This window comes from Notolepis coatsorum, assembly GCF_963971535.1.
Source record: "Notolepis coatsorum genome assembly, chromosome: 2".
Taxonomy (NCBI): domain Eukaryota; kingdom Metazoa; phylum Chordata; class Actinopteri; order Aulopiformes; family Paralepididae; genus Notolepis; species Notolepis coatsorum.
The window spans coordinates 143431607-143446148 of record NC_140166.1 but is presented as its reverse complement, the minus strand read 5'-3'; the positions used below and the strand labels follow the sequence as shown (position 1 = coordinate 143446148).

The following is a 14542-nucleotide window of genomic DNA, read 5'->3' as shown; positions in this document are numbered from 1 at the left end:
CACCATCTGAAGGCGAGCCACCGAGGATCCACTCACCCCTATATAAAGTGCATTGCAGTAATCCAGCCTAGTAGTCACAAATGCATGGATTACTGCTTCAAAATGCTGCGCCTGTAGGATGGGCTTAATTTTGGCCAGCTGCCTCAACTGGAAGAAGCTTGATTTGACCACGGCCTTGATCTGGCTGTCAAATTTAAGGTCTGGGTCGATTTTTACACCTAGGTTCTTCACTATCGGTTTGACATGTTGTGCCAGCGAACCCAGGTCTAGCAGTGAGGTCACAGAGGGGCCAAATACGATGACCTCCGTCTTTTTATCATTAAAATAAAAAAAATTCAAGGCCATTCAGGACCTAATGTCGTTGAGACAATTGGTCAGCGGCTCTATCGAAAAGGAGCCAGACTTCTTTAGTGGCATATAAATATGGCTGTCATCAGCGTAGCAGTGAAAAGGGATGCCGTGCTTTCCCTCCCTCCCTCCCTCCCTCCCTCCCTCCCTCCCTCCCTCCCTCCCTCCTCTCTGTCGGGGTCTGTGCCAGGCAGACAGACGGTCTCTCATAATACAGTATTTGAAGGAGGCAGGTGCAGTAGTCGACAGTGATTGGAATAGATGAGACAGGCAGAGGCATAGCAGTATTAAGTAATAGTAGAAAGACATACATATATAGGCAATACATTTAAATCTGAATAGAAAAATATGAGAAAAAAAAGCGTCTTCTCCATATCTTCAGACGACATGGTGTTTGTTAACCAGACGAGACGTCTTCTCCATATCTTCAGACGACATGGTGTTTGTTTTTTATGACTTATACTTTATTGAGTTTTCTTTTTGCACACAGTACTTCAGGACAATACAAATTAATGATGACATATCTTGTGAATCAACATGGGTCAGTCCTGAAGGACAACACTCACACCTAGACCACTAACGTCCAGGCTACAATGACACCCCCCTCCCACATGGGGGGAAGACAGAAAAAAATTTCAATTTAAAAACACAAACGAAAAATGTAAAGTAATAACAAAACAAAAATAAACAACAAAAAAAAGACTACCTTACATCGAAAATAAAGCTACATTAATACATAGAGCCAATCTTGTCGACATAAACATGGTGCATTTGTCAGGTATTATATAATCATGTGCATCGTCGCTGTCTTAGGCAAGTGTGCCCCCCCTCCAGTTATAGTAAGTGAAATTGCAGATATTTCCCCCATTTGCTAATATATTTTTCTCCGTTCTCTCCTAAACTAAAAGATATTTTCTCATAGGCAGCTACCCTACCCAGTTCTCCACTCCACTCTCGGAATGACGGGCCTTCTGGTGCCTTCCAGCCTCTCATTATGATCTGTTTGCCTATCATAATACTAGTCTGAATCCAATCAGCTAGGCCCGGGCTTTGCGATATGGCTAAGACTGCAGGGATCCCCCAGGATATATAAACCAGAGCAGAACTCATACTCCTTCCCTGTGACCTCTGTGATGTAGTCATGGATGTTACTCCAGAAATCTAAGATTTTCGGACATGACCAAAGTGCATGGACTAGGTCCCCCTCCCCTGTCTGGCATTCCCAGCAATCTGGATTATCTTTCAGGCCCAGTCTATACATTCTAGAGGGGGTCCAATAAATGCGATCTTGAATTGAATTAGCCTTGTTCTAATATCCCTGGACACCTGTTTGTGGATTCTATCCCAGTCCTCCTCCTCAAATGTGACCCCTAAGTCCTTTTCCCAGACTATTTTGAGAGCAGAGGAGATCCCACTGCCCTCCCTGTCGATAAACATGGAGTAATAAACAGAGGCCTCATGTACCCAGAAATAGCCAAAATCTTTTTCAGCAGGTCTGTATCCTGGGGGAGGGTCTGTGGAGAGCCAAATGTGCTTATGAGAAGATGCCTCAATTGTAAATATCTCCAAAATTGATTGTTGGCCAGATGATATTGTTGGATCAGTTTTTCAAATGATTTTAATGCATCGTCTTCATAGAGGTCCCCCAGGGTGAGGATGCCTTTGTCTATCCATTCCTTCCACATAAAGGGGGATCTGCTTATACACAGTTTGGGGTTGGCCCATATACCTGCTGACAGGCTTAAATTTGGATTGATATGGAAGATGCGGGACACCTTCTTCCATACGGCCTGTAAGTGAGAGATAATAGGGTGAGTTCAGGCAGTTGGTGGTAATTTAACTGTGATATACGACAGTGGGGGCAGCAGTGTATATACCGACTGCTCCATTATGTACCATGGAGGCGCTCTCTCAGGGGGCAGGGCCCACTGTGTCATATGCCTGAAACTGTAAGCGTAATGATATAGTGATAATTTGGGGAGACCCAGGCCACCTCTGTCTACAGGCTGTTGTAGTTTACCAATACGCATCCTGGGTCTTTTACCGTTCCACAGGAATGTGTTGCATATTCTGTCAAATTGTTTAAAATACTTGCTAGGTATTGCTATCGGCAGTGACTGGAGGAGGTAGTTTACTCTGGGAATGCAGTTCATCTTAAGAACATTAACCTTGCCCCACAGTGACAAGAAAAGGGGAGCCCATCTCTCCACATCCGCTGAAATTTTGCCTAGTAGTGGGTCAAAGTTGACCCTAACAATGTCCTTTACTTGCCTGGGGAAAAGGATCCCTAGATACCGAATACCCTTTTCAGGCCACTGAAAGGAGCCATCTTTAAATAGTGATTTGGGGCAGTAGGACGTTAGGGGAAGAGTCTCCGACTTCGACCAATTAACCTTATAACCTGAAAATCTTGAGAACTTATCTATTGTCTTGAGTAGTGCGGGTACAGCATTGCCTGGGTCTGTAACAAAAAGCTAAATATCATCTGCATAAAGCATACGTTTTTGGGCCGTGCCCCCCACTGTAACTCCAGGGAAACATGGGTCCTTACGTATAGCTGCTGCCAAGGGTTCAAGCGCTAAACAGAAAAGCAAAGGAGAAAGGGGCGAACCTTGGCGTGTCCCACGGCCTAGCTTGAAATATGAGGAGATTTGTTTGCACCGCTGCCTCCGGTTGGTTATACAACAGCTTCAGCCATTTTATAAAGGTCCGACCGAATCCAAACGCCTCCAGGGTTGAAAATAAGTACTCCCATTCTACGCTATCAAACGCCTTTTCAGCGTCCAGTGAGATGGCGGCAGTTGGTTCATTGTCGTTACTGACTGCCCACATTACATTGATAAGGCGTCTGATGTTATCAGCCGAATTTCTTTTGCGAATAAACCCAACTTGGTCAGGATGCACCAGGGAGGATATTACTCCATCCAGACGGTTTGCAAGTATTTTGGAAAGCACTTTTACATCCTGGGAAATCAGGGAAATTGGACGATAGTTCTTGCAGTCGGAGGGTTCCTTATCTTTTTTCAATATTAGAGATATTAACACATTGAGTGCCATGGACGTCATATCTCGTTTTATCAGCCCAATGCCTGAGTGCCCACGACGTGTATTATCGTTTATCGTTTTTTTGCCCCTCTTGCTACCACAATTATGAACCTCTAGAGATGCACTTTCGCTCAAATCCGCTAGGTGGCAGTTTGTAACACATGTATAATGTTATCACCATTACCTGCAGTATTCTAAAGAGAATAGATCTCTGCTATGATTGGTCGATAGTAAAGGTCACGGCCTGCCCACCTGGTATTTAACCTGGTCACACGCAGCGAGATCTCAGAGCGTCTTCGGATTTTTGTGGGAACGTTATATTTTTTCATTCATACATTGTTGTGTTAATACCATCTAGAATATACGTTTTTTTTTATTTTTATATCCACTTTTTCTCCCATTTTTCTATTTTTCTCCCATCCCAATTTCGTATCGTCCAATTCAACCCTCCCCTGTCTTCGAACGTTGTTTCTTGCCTCCCACAAGCCGGCTGCAATGTGGACTAAGTCATACATAGCACGAGTCCCCTCCGGTACTCGAGGTAACAGCCGTCGCATCTTTTCACCTGCGCGGCTCGATCTTTCAGCGTCGGGGGTCTGGGCTTTGGAGGGGCCCCGCCCCCGTCGCTTCTTGATTCTACTGCGCAGGCGCACCAACCGTCCTGTAGGAGTCGCTGTCCACAACGCCCGATCCCCACCCTTCAGTTTCCCTCACCGTAATACGGCCAATGTGTATTACTGTGGACGACCAGCTAAACTGAAAGCAATGTGGAGAGCGGGGCTCGAACAGGAGGCATCCTGTTCGAGCCTAGTCTCCAGCATTCGTTGCGAGCGCCTTGCCCACTGTGCCACGTAGCCGCCCAGTATAAGTATGTTTTTAATATTATAGGCCGTGACGCATATGATAGATTATCGATTGCCGTTTCTTTCCTATACATGCTATATTAAAAAATTCAAATGTATATGATCGGTATACATTATGCTTCATCATGCGTGAAGGAAAGGGGGGGGGGGGGTCGTTTATAATTCCTTGATCGTCAGTAACGGCTTTATTTAGTATGGGTTGATATATTGATCAGACTGATTGCAAACAAAGAAATGGACAATCAAGCTGAAAGTAACGTTAGTGTCGTCTTACCGTTCGCCGATGAGACTGGAGGAAAAATATCCCAATTATTTGACGTCGAACTCCTAGATCCATTTCCGGTTTGTATGGCGCAATAAACGCCGAAATCATATCGATTATTGCGTTTAGAAAGCGATCCAAATGCACTCGAGTGTGTATATTGATCCACACCACAATATGTGACCGAGTCCAGTGATTGTGCCAACATGTCTGCATTTTCATTTTCCAGATTGTGAAAGTACAGAATGTAAGCTTTCAAATGATGTGTCATATTTGAAATCTGAGAATGTTATTATTGTGATGTGCTAATTTTAAATCTTGTAGCAGTCTTTTTTTCCCAGACTGAAGCAGAGAAAACAGCTCTCAAAGTTTAGCCACATTTTGACACCTACACCAGGTTTCTGCTGGGTGTAAACAATACCTCCCAGCCACACCTCTCCCCTGAATAGAATTAACATACTCTAAGCTGTCAGTATAAGTGCTGCCAGCAGTCAGGGTTGTTGTGGGCGTGCCGCGTAGCTGGAAACTCTAGAAGAATGCAGGGGAAACTCCCGACGCGGCTTTCACATGCAAAGTAACTTCACCTCCGTTTAGAGCAGCCTTTTTTAAACAGATAATTGTTACTATTAGAGATATTATAGCTGTTCGCTGTTATACTAAATATGTTCTTCAAAACTCAAACTGTAATTATATAAATAAAAAGGAAAATAACAAAAAAAAGATTTCTTGTTTTGTTTTTTCTGACATTCCAGCCTGCCGACTTGTCTGCGTTTGCACCAGCGTTTCCGTTAGCCGGTAATTACCGGTATTTGACCGGCAAAATATGTTGAAGTCCGAATATTTAAATCTCTCCGGTCTTAATGTCCGGTGAAAATAATTCCTCTAAGCACAATTTTATTATTTGAATTGTATTAAAATCGGCTAAAATTAAATAGCCTATGCGATGAACGAAACAATAATTCCATTTTCAGTTTAATTGTTGCTTCACTCTGATAGGATGGCGCCGCTCAGATGTGAAACTTATTTTTCTTTTTTTTTGAGCCTGCACGCTCTGGCCACCATAACGACAAACAGGTATACGAGGAAGAGAGAGAGATGGCGAAACAAGCTAAGCTTAGTAAATATTTCATGAAACCAAGCACAAGCAGGTCTAATAATGACAACGAAGATGAGTCTTCTGAACTTGAAGTCACAGAGACCGCTGACGCTGATGCCGTGGTGGCTCCCACGGAAAAGAAACAAAAATGTCGAGCGTACTTTTACTATTAATTTATTGATTGAACCACAAAGAGCATCCCCAGTCTGCTGCTACCGTTGCGAGCCTCGCCTGTTCCAATGGGGATCTATTAAAGTCGAACCAGCAACTAAAGTCGCTGTTCTCGCAGGCGTCGCAGGTACAAAACGGATAGGCACAACGAGAGACGGGGTGAGTGAGTGTTGACATTTTTAATCAGCAACTGTTGGTTGACTGCCGTGTCACATACTAGTAATGCATATTATTGATTATAACTAAATGTAGGCTATAACCTATAATGAAATTAACAAATGCGTTACACGCATGTGGCTCGTCCTCTCTGCATGTGGCGACGAGCTAGCAAACGAGGCAATGTGATGATCAACTACAGTTTGCTGTGTGTGAAGTTGAACATTATGATATGTGTGACGTGTCTGATACAACGAGGTGAAGCGATGTCTACTCGAGATTCATTTGGGGGTGCGTGTGACAGAGCTGCTGCAGCGCAAGCCTGCGGGGCAGGAGCTTGATGCTGGTAGCGTATCGCACTAACTTGAGAGGCGAGAGATAGTAATTTGATTCTGCAAATCAATTTCTCATTCTTCGCTTGATGTAATTAATACACATGTCCAATTATAACGGAATTCGTTAGCTCATAAAAATGTGATTATAATAGACTGCTGTTTAAAACTCTGACCGGAATATCTCGAATATGTCCGGTGATAGAAATCTTTCAGGACACCCAGACCGGCACGAATATGTTCTAACGGAAACGCTGGTTTGCACCAGTCGCGGTCACATATATCTCTGGCGGAGGAATTTCCTCGACGGACCGATCGCCACTTCCGGTTTGCCGAGAGTGTAACTCGCCCGACCATCCACCAGGCGGCGGTATTGAGGCGTTGCAATCTCGGACAGGCTGCCGCTGCAGTCCGGAGGGAGGCTGGATGAATTATGAATGCCATGGCGAAAAAATTAAATATTGATCCCAAAAACGATTTACGACGTTGTTGGCGTTCAACGCATGGCGGGCGATAACGACTTACGGCGTCTATGGCGCACAATGTGTTAAAGGGCCAACCACGTATATATACGTGGTAACTTGTTTTTGCTTTTATTGCATTTTAATAACCTACTCAATGTCACGGAGCGGCACTGCAGATATACACAACTCTAGAGATTCGAAAAGTGCATTACCGGCCAAATCCTGATAGTGGCGCTGTCTCGATAATGCAGTGTTCCCTGTTACAGACCGGTGTTTTTTTTTTTTTTTCATCATGGGTGGACTTTTTTTTTTAGCCTAAAGCTATGCCTGTAGCCCGGAATACTTTTTGCGACGCGGAATTCAGTATGCAGTAAAGGAATATAGCATCAGCCAATGGACATATCGATCTACCAGATGGCGATCAATAACTGGGAAATCCTTTTTGGGATCCAACCGGCCACAGGTAAGAAAGATTTCACGTAGATTTCATGCTGATCAGGCCTTGTTATCAGCCAACCAGCCGATCAGTGAATGAGGCTACAATAACGAATGCCGTTATTGGTAATCAATAATCAGAAACGATGTCCCCCGCCCCCCCCCCACCCCCTTTCATGCATTCATGGTGGAACATGATACCGATCATATGCATTTTGATTTTTTATCTCTAGCTTGTGTAGGGCCGAAACGGCAATCGGTTTAACGTTATTAGCTTAGCGCCTTATAACTAGCCTTGCAGGAATTATACCAGACCAATCCCATATAAAGCTCATATTCATCACACTATAAAATGGGAACGTATTGATGAAAAAAGAAATTCTTTAAGGCATATTGAAGGGAAGGTTTATAGTGTCAATTGACTATGAGAATGGACACATAGCAATAATTTAAAATATAGATTTAGCTCTACAAACACCCTCATGCATAGTTAAACCATGTTATGATAAGCTGGCCTTATATAGTGTGCCCGTCTAATCCCTGTGGCCGTCAATGTAGAACAGGTTAATAATAATAATAATAATAATAATAATAATAATAACTTTATTTGTATAGCACTTTTCATACAGAGGTTGCAGTTCAAAGTGCTTCACAACAGTAAAAAATACAGGCATGAGCAAGCATAATAACAGGTCAAATTAAATAATTCTACATATTAGGTACAGGCAAGCATATGGGGTTAGAGTTCTGCAGGGCTGTTGTGTTCACATGTGTAGTTATTTCTTAACCATGTTTTTAAAGTGTGTTTGAATGATCTGTGTGTTTCTATATTGCGGATGTAACTTGGAATGGAGTTCCAGGTCTTGGCAGCTCTCACGAAGAGGGCTGCTTGGCTAAATGTACTTTTCCTTAATGGAACAGTACATAAAATAGGTAGTAGTTTAAAGTGGTGTACCAGTACTGTAGGTAGTAGTTTAAAGTGGTATGCCTCTTGTATTCACTACATTATGTTGTTTCCTCTTGTATTCACTACATCATGTTGTTTCCTCTTGTATTCACTACATCATGTTGTTTCCTCTTGTATTCACTACATCATGTTGTTTCCTCTTGTATTCACTACATCATGTTGTTTCCTCTTGTATTCACTACATCATGTTGTTTCCTCTTGTATTCACTACATCATGTTGTTTCCTCTTGTATTCACTACATCATGTTGTTTCCTCTTGTATTCACTACATCATGTTGTTTCCTCTTGTATTCACTACATCATGTTGTTTCCTCTTGTATTCACTACATCATGTTGTTTCCTCTTGTATTCACTGCATAATGTTGTTTCCTCTTGTATTCACTACATCATGTTGTTTCCTCTTGTATTCACTACATCATGTTGTTTCCTCTTGTATTCACTACATCATGTTCATCTTCCAGCCTCAGACCCGCTCGCCGCTTGACTAACAGGAAGTTGTTTTCTTCCTTGTGTTTCAGAAAATGCTGGAGGCGGCGGAGTTCACTAAGCCTAAGGCAGTCCAGTGAGGACAGGACAGCCCAGATACCGACCAATCACAGACAACTTCAAACTACTGTTTACACCACCTCGCCAAGAACACGGCTCATCCACGCTAATATTTATTAGAAAAGTTGTTAAACACGGTTTAACAGTTATTCTTGGTCTTGCCTTATATACGACTATCAATTGTTTGCTGTTGCTACCTTGTGTGCGTGTGTGTGTGTGTGTGTTGTTATCTACAAATGTTCATTTTAAGAATGGAAGCAATCATTGGTATTAATTTAGCCGGAAATGGAAGAGTAATGTATGGTAATATTCAGAGGAGATCACTGTATTGCTGTGTACCAAATGTATTCTGACGGTTTATCAACTCAAATGTACTTCACTGTCTTCACTTTATTGGTGAAGGGTTTGTTAAGGGCCTTGCAGCAATGCTGGAAAATGTGCTCCAACCATACAAATCATTGTAATTCTGTGACTTGGGTTAATAATATAATTAATGTTATATCAAAGACTGTTGTTCACCAAAATAGTTTGTCCAGAATCTTGCTTATGAAGCCACTGAAGACATGTTTGGTTCAATCAGTACTAGTCAGTAGCACATCAGCGTACTGTACTTACCACTGAAGTACACAGGGTGGTGTTCATACTAGACCCAACACTACCTTCTCCTCCTAGCAGTAATGCCCACCTCTCCTCAGCCTTCTAGCCACCTCCTGATGGCCACCTGACCATCAAGTCAAGTCATCTTTATTTCTATAGCACGTTTACAAATGACTAAAGCCAAACCAAAGTGCTTCACAGGTACATGATAAAAACACATACACTGCAGTAATAAGTAAAAATACACTAAAATGACAGAAAAGGGTATTGTACAATTAAGAAAACAAGATACATGCAATATAAAAGTGACAAGAAATTAGATGATAAGTCCAGAGTAACGGCAAACGTCGTGTGCAAGTGGCAGGCTAACTCTGGTCAAAGGCCAGGGGGGAAAAGAGGTGCGTTTTGAGCAGCAATTTAAAAGCCTTTTAAAACAGTCTTTAAGTCTATACTAATACTTGACTATCTACTCCTAGATACAAACAACCCAGGTCTCCATGGGGTCTCGGGCACTGTGGTGGAATCACACCGCTATCAACTCTTGACAGATGATCAAAGAGGTCCTTCAAAGTCCACTGTGTTGTGGAATGTTTTAAATCAGCCATGACGGTGAACCGTTAGAAATTCAAACAAGTCAAATTGTATCAAAATAGAACATTATTATCTGTTTCTATGGCCACAGAAAGAGTATGATCAGTTTATAATCAGAGACACACAAGCATCTGACCAGAAAGTGACAGCGAGCTCTGGTCAGACTTACAATAAATACCTAATTGACTTGACGTACATACTGTAAGACGACCAGATATGACAAGAAAGGTAAACAAAAATGCCCGAAGATGAAAACAAAAGATGGGTTTAGGGGCTTTGTCGTGTCTCACACAAGACCTGGAGACAAGGCCACATGTTATATCTCCTGGCCCTTTGGCTGTCAGACTGTCGCCCTAGTGTCTGAGCTGTTCAACTATATTAACTAGTCAAGGCTGTACAGAGAATATGTATTTAACACAGAGCTATGGACATGATCATATTTTCCAAGTCCACTGCCATTTAAAAATGTTCTGAGCTTTTCATGAACCAAGTCGGCTAGTGATGTAGATAGATAGATAGATAGATAGATAGATAGATAGATAGATAGATAGATAGATAGATAGATAGATAGATAGATACTTTATTATGAGTGACCGGGTGATGAGTGAGTGAGATATGAGTGGATGACCACATGCAGCATGTTTGTGACAAAAGCCAGGGTATTTATCGGATGCATACACGTTATATGGCACTATATTATGCAATATTATATAATAATGTATTACATTAATGCCACAAGCTAGCAGACCCTCTGGTACCGTCAGAGGTGGCCTTGTCGACGACTCGAGGACACTTATGAATTAAGTTATTTCGACCTTTGACCTGCATCCTAAAAGACCCAGAGGTGCCTTGAACTGAACTGATGTCTATCAGCAGCTTGATTTGATTTGCTGCTCTTCATGTTCCTACACACAGACACACACACACAGAGACACGCTCACACACACACAGACACACCGAGACCACTGTTATCTGCAATATTATCAAATGTATTGAAGTGATTGTGGAATAAAAGTGTTATGAATCTCCAGTGCGCAGACCGACTCTCGCATCCCTCAAGAGTCAAGACTAATCTACGGAAGATGACGTGTCCCTGATTGTACAGTATTATTACACTATTATGTATGTTTACCTTATTATTACGTATGTTTACCTTATTACACTATTTTATGTATGTTTCCCTTATTATTCCACTATTATTACGTATGGTTACCTTATTACACTAGTATTACGTATGTTTACCTTATTATTACACTAGTATTACGTATGTTTACCTTATTATTACACTAGTATTACGTATGTTTACCTTATTATTACACTAGTATTACGTATGTTTACCTTATTATTACACTAGTATTACGTATGTTTACCTTATTATTACACTATTATTACATATGTTTACCTTATTATTACACTTATTACGTATGGTTACACTATTATTACCTTATTATTACACTATTACGTATGTTTACCTTATTATTACTACGTATGGTTACCTTCATACGTCTGGACACTGGGAGCTCTCCATGCTTTGATGATCTGAAGAAGAGAGGTGAGTGAACTCTACCGGTCTTCATTCTTGTTCCAGCAGCAGTTTTATACAAATACAAAATCAGCATCATTCACCATTTTACCCTTTTTTTAATATATAATTCCCACCTCCCCTGTCTTGATTGTTGCTCGCATGTGCCCCCCACTGGTCGCTCTAGGGAGGGTTGAAGAATATCGCCTGTCCCCTCCGATACATGTGGAGGCAGCCTGTCACATCTTTTCCCCTGCCAGCGTGGACTCTCATTGGCGAGGTGTAACGTGTGGGAGACTACGCTCGACATCTCGACATCTCCTGTCCTTGCTGTGCAGGCGCCCTGACCGACCTGTAGGAGTCGCTGTTTACAACGACCAGATTACCACCACTTGCCTCCCGCTGACTCTGCCAATTGAGTCAGTATGACGGCCGGCCAAGCCGGAGGCAACGCTGACAGCCGGAGTCGATACAGGTGTCTCATGCGTTGGTGACGGCTGCCACTTTTTAAAGAATCCTTTGTTAACTCCTCTGAGTGCATACTTAATCTTCTCTAGTTTTAGAAACGAGACCATATCTTTTAGCCGGGGGGGGGGGGGGGGGGGGGGGGGTAGCCAATTTCCAGGCTAGGAGTATTCTCCGTCTGGCCAAAAGCATGACAGAGGCCAAGACATCAGTCTCGTTTGAATTAATAGGGGAAGGCTCAGCCGGCACCCAGAAAATGTCCAATAGTGGACACAGGGCCGCACCATAGAGGACACAGGGCCGCACCATAGAGGACACAGGGCCGCACCATAGAGGACACAGGGCCTCACCATAGAGGACACAGGGCCGCACCATAGAGGACACAGGGCCTCACCATAGAGGACACAGGGCCTCACCATAGTGGACACATGGCCGCACCATAGAGGACACAGGGCCGCACCATAGAGGACACAGGGCCGCACCATAGAGGACACAGGGCCGACACAGGGCCGCACCATAGAGGACACAGGGCCGCACCATAGAGGACACAGGGCCGCACCATAGAGGACACAGGGCCGCACCATAGAGGACACAGGGCCGCACCATAGTGGACACAGGGCCGCACCATAGAGGACACAGGGCCGCACCATAGAGGACACAGGGCCGCACCATAGAGGACACAGGGCCGCACCGTAGAGGACACAGGGCCGCACCATAGTGGACACAGGGCCGCACCATAGAGGACACAGGGCCGCACCATAGAGGACACAGGGCCGCACCATAGAGGACACAGGGCCGCACCATAGTGGACACAGGGCCGCACCATAGAGGACACAGGGCCGCACCATAGAGGACACAGGGCCGCACCACAGTGGACACAGGGCCGCACCATAGAGGACACAGGGCCGCACCGTAGAGGACACAGGGCCGCACCGTAGAGGACACAGGGCCGCACCATAGAGGACACAGGGCCGCACCGTAGAGGACACAGGGCCGCACCGTAGAGGACACAGGGCCGCACCGTAGAGGACACAGGGCCGCACCGTAGAGGACACAGGGCCGCACCATAGAGGACACAGGGCCGCACCATAGAGGACACAGGGCCGCACCATAGAGGACACAGGGCCGCACCATAGAGGACACAGGGCCACACCATAGTGGACACAGGGCCGCACCACAGTGGACACAGGGCTGCCGCACCATAGAGGACACAGGGCCGCACCGTAGAGGACACAGGGCCGCACCACAGTGGACACAGGGCTGCCGCACCATAGAGGACACAGGGCCTCACCATAGAGGACACAGGGCCTCACCATAGTGGACACAGGGCCGCACCATAGTGGACACAGGGCCGCACCATAGAGGACACAGGGCCGCACCATAGAGGACACAGGGCCACCGCACCATAGAGGACACAGGGCCGCACCATAGTGGACAGGGCCGTAGAGGACACAGGGCCGCACCATAGAGGACACAGGGCCGCACCATAGAGGACACAGGGCCGCACCATAGAGGACACAGGGCCGCACCATAGAGGACACAGGGCCGCACCATAGAGGACACAGGGCCGCACCATAGAGGACACAGGGCCGCATCATAGAGGACACAGGGCCGACACAGGGCCGCACCATAGAGGACACAGGGCCTCACCATAGAGGACACAGGGCCGCACCATAGAGGACACAGGGCCACCGCACCATAGAGGACACAGGGCCGCACCATAGTGGACAGGGCCGTAGAGGACACAGGGCCGCACCATAGAGGACACAGGGCCGCACCATAGAGGACACAGGGCCGCACCATAGTGGACACAGGGCCGCACCATAGAGGACACAGGGCCGCACCATAGAGGACACAGGGCCGCACCATAGAGGACACAGGGCCGCACCATAGAGGACACAGGGCCGACACAGGGCCGCACCATAGAGGACACAGGGCCTCACCATAGAGGACACAGGGCCGCACCATAGAGGACACAGGGCCGCACCATAGAGGACACAGGGCCGCACCATAGAGGACACAGGGCCGCACCATAGAGGACACAGGGCCGCACCATAGAGGACACAGGGCCGCACCATAGAGGACACAGGGCCGCACCATAGAGGACACAGGGCCGCACCATAGTGGACACAGGGCCGCACCATAGAGGACACAGGGCCGCACCATAGAGGACACAGGGCCGCACCGTAGAGGACACAGGGCCGCACCGTAGAGGACACAGGGCCGCACCATAGTGGACACAGGGCCGCACCATAGAGGACACAGGGCCGCACCATAGAGGACACAGGGCCGCACCATAGAGGACACAGGGCCGCACCATAGAGGACACGGGGCCGCACCACAGTGGACACAGGGCCGCACCACAGTGGACACAGGGCCGCACCGTAGAGGACACAGGGCCGCACCATAGAGGACACAGGGCCGCACCATAGAGGACACAGGGCCTCACCATAGAGGACACAGGGCCGCACCATAGTGGACACAGGGCCGCACCACAGTGGACACAGGGCTGCCGCACCATAGAGGACACAGGGCCACACCGTAGAGGACACAGGGCCGCACCACAGTGGACACAGGGCTGCCGCACCATAGAGGACACAGGGCCTCACCATAGAGGACACAGGGCCTCACCATAGTGGACACATGGCCGCACCATAGAGGACACAGGGCCGCACCATAGAG

The 14542-nt window shown here is 46.0% G+C and overlaps 1 protein-coding gene across 2 annotated transcripts in view; it reads left to right on the top strand.

Moving 5' to 3' along the window:
• Positions 1–10896, top strand: part of ano10a (anoctamin 10a) — a 98534-nt gene extending 87638 nt beyond the window's left edge. Inside the window, exons 15-16 of one of the 2 annotated variants that reach the window (XR_014619401.1) lie at positions 8658–10376; positions 10413–10896. Coding sequence is in view for 1 of the 2 variants with exons in the window: in XM_084307905.1 (XP_084164031.1) it covers positions 8658–8705 (48 nt within the window). In the remaining variant the exon portion in view is untranslated. Of the gene's footprint in view, positions 1–8657 lie in introns of both variants that reach the window. The other variant, XM_084307905.1, reaches the window with a different exon arrangement.
• The last annotated feature ends 3646 nt before the right edge of the window (positions 10897–14542 follow it).